Source organism: Otolemur garnettii, unplaced genomic scaffold (assembly GCF_000181295.1).
Source record: "Otolemur garnettii isolate 467f Iridium unplaced genomic scaffold, OtoGar3 scaffold00170, whole genome shotgun sequence".
Taxonomy (NCBI): Eukaryota; Metazoa; Chordata; class Mammalia; order Primates; family Galagidae; genus Otolemur; species Otolemur garnettii.
In genome coordinates this window covers 3136235-3143407 of record NW_003852565.1, presented here as the reverse complement: position 1 = coordinate 3143407, position 7173 = coordinate 3136235, and the positions used below count along the sequence as shown (strand labels likewise).

Genomic DNA, 7173 nt, shown 5'->3' with positions numbered 1-7173 from the left:
ATGAAATAAATACAGTTGATACTAAAAAACATAGTATGTCTCAAATAATATTACCTACCTGACTAAATTTCTCTGAATATCCACACTTGTTGGAATTAAAATTTTAATTTAAATAAAGGTATTATGTTCTTAGAGCATATTTCCTACTTTCTTGCTACCTATACAACACCCTTCAAGAAAACTAAGTGATTATTAATTAAGTTTAAGAATTAAGATGAGTCACAGTATAAAGTATGAGCCTGTTGACTGTTATGTCAATATATAAAGGGAAACCATGGATCTTTCTGTAGAGGCCTTAATATCAACTGATCCAATTAACGCACCCAGCTGGCTGCCTTTGTTTTCCACTCAGATGATGGATTACCTTGCCTCCCTCAATTCCACCGCAAGGAACAGAGCTAAATTTAATTAAAGACTAACAACTTGAAAAGCTGAAGGAGAAACAAACTTCAGGACAAGAACTACCTTGCAAACTTGCTGTGGTAGAGATGATTTGGGGAACACGGGTAGGTAGAAATAAAAAAATAAAATAAAATTGTCTCCTATGTATTCAAAATGTTAAAGTCATTTTCCAAACTCTGTCAAGTAACTTAGGGAGGGACTGACTCGCTTCCATAAAGGAAACTAGGCTTAGTCACAGCCTGAAAGCAGCCGGCACCCCGGGACTAGTCACACTGTGGGCAGAGAGTGGAGAGGCCGCAGCTGGCTTAGATCAACACAGGGTGATGTGCAGGTACAAGTCTTTAGAGGGGAGCTTCTCAAACCTTTCCAGTCTCAGAAAGTTCCCACGCTTGTTTTACCTTTCATCCTTACTTGGACACAGTTCCGCATGCATACACACAGGGGTACACACACCCACATACACGCCTGGGAAGAGTTAGCCACAGGTCTTCCCGAAAGCCTAACAATTACTTAGCAGAGCACAGCTGGAGGACCTGCCGCCTCCGTCTTGGCGGTGTTAGTGGTGGCAGCTGGCAGAGGAACCAGCAGGCTGGAGCATAGGCAAGTTGGGGGGGGGCGCTTCCCTCCTCCAGCAGAGGCTCCAGTAGCCAAAAGAACCGGAGGGGTGCGGGGGAAGACACTGGCGCCTTGTTGTCTCCTCACGTGGACTTCTGGCAATTCCTCCAGTGCATCCCTGACTGGTCTGTTTTCAAGACTCAAAAGGTCATTGGACAACTGTCCCTATATGAGCCAGAGAGCCTGAGCACAGACCTGGGCAGATCTCAGAAGGAAGAGCAGAAGAGCAAAGAGGTTTGGCTCTGTAACACTTGTACCCTGCTCTATGAGATTTGCCCCTTTGTAAGAGCTGTAAACACTTCCAAGGAGCTTTGCCCCTTTGTAAGAGCTGTAACACTCGTATTATAAAACCTATCTTACTGCTAATCCTACTCTACAAGGAGGTTTGACTTGTTCTAAGAGCTGTAACACTTACACCTGTTGAATAAAACCTATCCTATGGTCCGTCACTTCATTCTTTGAACCACTGAGACCAAGAGCCTGGAAATTCAGTATAAAAAATCCGGTATCAATGCTCCAACCATGTCCACCCAAGAGACAAACTGTTGGAATACCCTTTCTCAGCAAATTAACCAATGCAGAAGTCACCTCCCAGAAAGCTTTCCCTGACAGTGATGCTGCCCCTGAGTCTGGCCTCTCCAGCCATTCTCCGGGAGGCCTGCCCTGTCCCTGTCCCTATCCCCATGCCGACTGAAATGACAACACCTGACACTTCACGTCCCGGTTTCTGCTTTATGATTTGGTCTGAGACCTTAACACACCAACCTTCCATCTAATTTACTTATTCACAACATGGCATAGAGAATATCATAATTAGATGCTCAATAAGTATTTGTTGAATGAATAAAAATTACAAAAACGGGCCTCTGAAAGATTTTTACATAAAATGACCAGCCTAGCAGCTCGGCGCCTGTGGCTCAAGTGGCTAAGGCGCCAGTCACGTACACCCAAGGTGGTGGGTTTGAATCCAGTCCAGGCCCACCAAACAACAATGACGGCTGCAACCAAAAAAAATAGCCGGGCATTGTGGCGGGCGCCTGTGGTCCCAGCTACTTGGGAGGCAGAGGCAGAAGACTCGCTTGAACCCAGGAGTTGGAGGTTGCTGTGAGCTGAGATGCCACCGCACTCTACCCAGGGGGACAGCTTGAGGCTCCTGTCTCAAAAAAAAAAAAAGACCAGCCTAGGGAACTCTTACTTCTGCAGAAATGACTGTGTAAGTGACATGGGGGAACTGGAAACTCTTATCTATAGAATGGCTGGACGTGTCAGCTTGCTGGGCAGCGGGGCTGAAAGAATGTGCCTGTGAAGGGGCAGCACATGCCCAGTGCCCCGGGGAAGAACCAGCCCCAATTTCTTCACTCTGATGTGAGGGGTAGGGAGGGGTCTGTACCTTGGGACAATCTCCTGACTTCACTTTTTCTGTTTCTCATCTATAAAATGGTGTAATTGTCATCATTGCACAGGATTTATATTTAAAAACATGAGATTTTAAATAATATTTGCTCTACTATAATTGTGAAAGACAGTGGAAGGCCTGGTGCCGGGGAACCTGAGCACATGTGAGCTACAGTTCAGCACATGTGAGCTACAGACAGCCTGATGTTCCACATTGGGGTCCTCTCTTCATCAATTTGACTCCAACTTTTAAACCAAATCTTAAGTCTGACTGTCAGTTTCCTTTGCCAGAGGCAAGATGGCGGGGTGTTTTAAGGTCCTGGAATCACAGGCCCCGAGTTTGGGGCCGAGTCTGGGGCCGTGCCCTCAGATTCTGCCACCTCCAGGCTTCTCTGTCATAGCCCCGCAACTGAACAATTTGTCCAGCACTCTTCATTAAGCCCAAACCCTATTTCCATCCCTGAGACATCTTCTGACTCACGTCATTGCCTAAAATACCTGGCAGCTGCAACCTTTGCATCCTAGCCTTGGGAATGTGTTTCAAGCCCCTCTTTCCAAAAGCCTCCCTTGACCTCTCAGATGACCCCTTTCCAGCCCCACCTCAAGAGGAGCCCCCTTAACCCCTCAAAACCAAGCATTGCTGGTCCTCCGGGGCTGAGCCGCTCAGAGAGGTAGCCTCCCCAGGGCCTGGTTCCAGTGCTGCCTGCTGGCCAGCAGCTGCCCCCAGCATCTAGCAAGTTCCTAGGCTTGTCAACTTCCTGGGAATGGCCTCTCCTGGGCCCCAAGGGAAAACTTCCAGCAAGTTCCACGAGTGCAACCCCTTCGTGGCTTTTCTGCCACCTAGGAGCCAGCACTGTGCTCCCTGCCCTGGTGGCTCTCCCCTGAGTGGGAGGCACACCTACCTGGGAGCCAGGGGCAGTGGCTGTACCTCACACCAGCACCTCCTATATTCCCTCCCTGCTTCTTACAACCCAATTGCCCATTAGAAGTCTTTACACTAGCCTCTCCCTTACTGATCATGTGTTTCTCTTCTGGCTGGATCCTAATGGGTACACACCGTTCTTGCACTGAGGGCAAGATCATCTCCTACCTTTAACTTGCGTTTAAAAATCATCTCTTATTTAAGTTTCCCCAGCGGATACCCCTTCCCAATGACTATCCATCAAACTGGTAAAATATTGCTTTGTTTTCGACATACATCAGTGTCCAGACTACTATCAAGCTGTCTGAAACTTACTAACTCTATATTATGAACAACTCACTTAAATATAAAGTCTTTAAATGTTCCCTTGCTGCAACGATGCAGTTAAGATCATGCTTTTTCAATTGCTCTGTTTTTAAAAGCCAGAGACTTACTGCTTTTATTTACCATGGGGCAGTTCATATGCACCAGAGTAATAATGTATGCATAAAAATTTAGGTACCAGCAAAATGTCTTTGGACATTTAACGAAAGGGGGGGAAAACTCACAAAATAAAAAAAAAAAAAATGCTGACAATGGAGACCAAAAAGGGAGTGCAGGTAAGAGAACTTTGGTGCGGATGAACTTTCTTAATTTAAATTAAAATTATTGAAGTCATTAAATTTTGTTATTTTAACTAGATTATAGCTCAGCTCGACTTCCCTGTCATTCATGGGCTCCTGCAATGGGTGACATAGAGTGTGTCTATCTGTGGCCACCCTTGAATTTTAAACATCAGAATTATGAGCAGCTCATTCGCATAAACCACCACTCAACTACAAGGGGCTGCAGTCGCTGTGGGGATAAGTAGGGGGGATTTTAGGTATGAGAGGGGTCAGAAGTCGAAGAATTATTAGAAGGTTGTGAAACAAGAAAGTTGTTTTTGCCAGCTGGTCTGCTAGGAGGTCTGTCTGCGGCTGTCCCCTCCCCACCCCTCCAAACACACCCTCCGCTCATCTTCCACATTGTCTGAAGTTTCACCTGTTCGATACATTCACAGGCGCTGTTTGTGCTAACATCATCCTCTGGGCACACAGCTGTTCCTCAAAGAGGGGGATGTTCCAGCTGCACAGCCTGCCGTGCCCTCCTCAGCGACCCCCTTCCTGATCTCTGCTGTCAGTTCAACCCAGTGTGTCCCCTACAGTACAGAGGAGGTAGGGTCTCGGTCTGGGAGATGTGGCAGGACCCAGGGAGAAGCCTGGGAGCGAGGCTGACTTCCCTAAGAGAACAGGTGTCCACGAGTGCCTGAGAAGGGGTCAGCTGGGGACATGGCCCATGTGCACCACCAAACCCGGGAGCACAGCCACACAGAAACCAGAAACTGCAGACACTGGCCGTAAAGGGTCCCTCACAAACACTTTTATCAGCTCTCCTGATCTGGAGTGAGAGCACTCCACTTTTAAAAAAAAGTACTATTTTTAATTTTGATGCCCGTTTTGCCTTATTCCAAGAAAGATTTGAGGCAGCTCACAAAAATATATTTGGCACAAAAGGAGGTTTTCTTTAAAAAAAAAAAAAAAAAAAAAAAAAACAAGCAAGAAAGAAAGGAAAGGAAATTGTGGCAGAAATAAGCAAGGGGGCTCGCCGCCTGTGGCTCAAGCGGCTAAGGCGCCAGCCACATACACCTAAGGTGGCGGGTTCAAATCCCCAGCCTGGGCCCGCCAAACAACAATGATGATGGCTGCAACCAAAAAATGGCCGGGCGTTGTGGCAGGCGCCTGTAGTCTCAGCTACTTGGGAGGCTGAGGTGGAGACTCGCTTGAGCCCAGGAGTTGGAGGTTGCTGTGAGCTGTGATGCCATAGCACTCTACCCAGGGGGATAGCTTGAGGCTCCGTCTAAAAAAAAAAAAAAAAAGAAAGAAGCAAGGGAAGAGCAAGCCAGAAGCTGGTCATGATGTGACACATTGGGAGGCCAGCTGAGTGCAGGGCCAGGAGCCCCACCAGCCACGGACCGAGGAAACCTGCAGCATGCAGAACCTTGCCTGGCGTGCTGGAAGGGTGGACTCGGGGACAACTCATGGGCAGGAATGCTGGCCTCAAACAATCCCACTCAGCGAGTCGCTCCATACCAAATGCCACTGTGCCCATCCTGAGACCCACAAGTACAAACCGAAGCCAAGTGCTCCACAGAAGCCAGCCAGGTCCTGGTCCCACGGCCTGGGAGCACTTTCTCCTGTAGAAGCTGGTGCAGAGGGCTTCTGTCACGGAGGAAGGAACCCCAGGGGCATTCTCCCTGGGAAGGCAGGAACTCATTTCTTAGGCCCCTTCACATCCTTCAGTACAGGCCAATACAGGCAGATGAGCGATCAGGGACTGGGGTGGGATTGTGAACTGAAGCCAAGGACCAGGCCCATCTCCTTCTAAACTTGCCTGGCACAGTGGCTCACGCCTGTATTCCCAGTACTCTGGGAGGACAAAGTGGGCAGATTGCCTGAGCTCAGTTGTGCAAGACCTCATTTCTACTAAAAATAGAAAAAACTAGCTGGGCGTCATGGCAGGGCCCTACAGTCTAACTATTCAGGAGGCTGAGGCAGGAGTGAACTCAAGAGTTTGAGGTTACTGTGATCTGTGATGACACCAGGGCACGCAACCCAGAGTAACAGAGTGAGAATCTGTCTCAAAAAAAAAAAAAGAGAGAGAGAGAGAAAAATAAAATCCTCCCAGCCTCTTCCTGATCTCTGAGGCCCACCCACTTTAACTCCACCTGGAGTGAGCGTCTTGCAGCCCCTCCACACACCTGGTAGGGCAGCCTTTCTCACTGAAGCAGGAGGTGCCTGGTCCCAGGCTTGTTTACAGATGAAGGGATCAGGCCCTGCTCCCCTCCCACTCCTCCCGCCTTGCCCTGTTGCAGACTTCTGAGCACTGGCTAGCGGGCGTGGAAGGCAGAATTCAGTTGCAGAAGGCCTGATGCTGAACTCCAAAATACACTGGAGGAGAAAAATGTCCCTGAGCTACACTGTGGGAACAGACCAGCATTCCTGCTCTGCCATCAGTGAATGAGCCGACACAACAGCTCAGTAAATGCCGACCATCAGCTGGTCATAAATGTTCCTTTTAAGTATACAAGAAAAAGCACCATTCTAAGAAACCCAAACGTGTGCAGTGGAAATCAAAGTCAAAAAATCTGGGTCCTACTCCCCAAAGCTGCAGGCTGACTGTGAGCTCTCGAGCAGGTCAGAGGTCCTTTCAGACCCTCACTCCTGTCTACTAGGAAAAGCAGCCTGGCCTGATGTGGGGGGAGCAGGTGCTCTGACCCCCAGAAGGTCAGCACGGGGACTAAGTAGCTGCAACGCCTGCAATGCCCTGGAGACTTGGTCACTTACAAGCTCTGAGAAGCCGCGGACAACCTGCCTCCTTTTCAGGTTGGTCTCTCCATCCAGGTTGGCGGTCTCTATATGGCACAGCCCGTCAGGGTCACTGGAGGACAGCAGCAGAATGTCTGCAGGGATGATCTCATTGCAGTGGAGGCACACAAAGTCTCCCACACGGATTTCTTTCCAGAATCGGGTCACATACTTCTTTTCATCCCTGGTAAAGAGACTTTGATTAACAAGTCTGGCAAGAGCTTCATCATGGCTGGGTCTGGGGGACAGGTGCATGGAGCTCATTAAACAATTTTTTCTACTTTCACGTCTGTTGAAAATTTTTATAATAAAAGGTTTTTTTTAAAGAATATTCATGGCTCAGCCCCTGTGGCTCAAGCGGCTAAGGCGCCAGGCACATACACCTAAGGTGGTGGGTTCAAATCCCCAGCCCAGGCCCGCCAAACAACAATGATGGCTGCAACCAAAAAAAAAAAA

At 48.5% G+C, this 7173-nt stretch overlaps 1 protein-coding gene across 1 annotated transcript in view; it reads right to left on the bottom strand.

Moving 5' to 3' along the window:
* ATP10A (ATPase phospholipid transporting 10A (putative)) overlaps positions 1 to 7173 on the bottom strand; it is a 206197-nt gene that overhangs the window by 103254 nt on the left and 95770 nt on the right. Inside the window, exon 2 of the mRNA XM_012811611.2 lies at positions 6697 to 6901. Within this exon, the coding sequence (XP_012667065.2) occupies positions 6697 to 6901 (205 nt within the window). The remainder of the gene's footprint in view (positions 1 to 6696; positions 6902 to 7173) is intronic.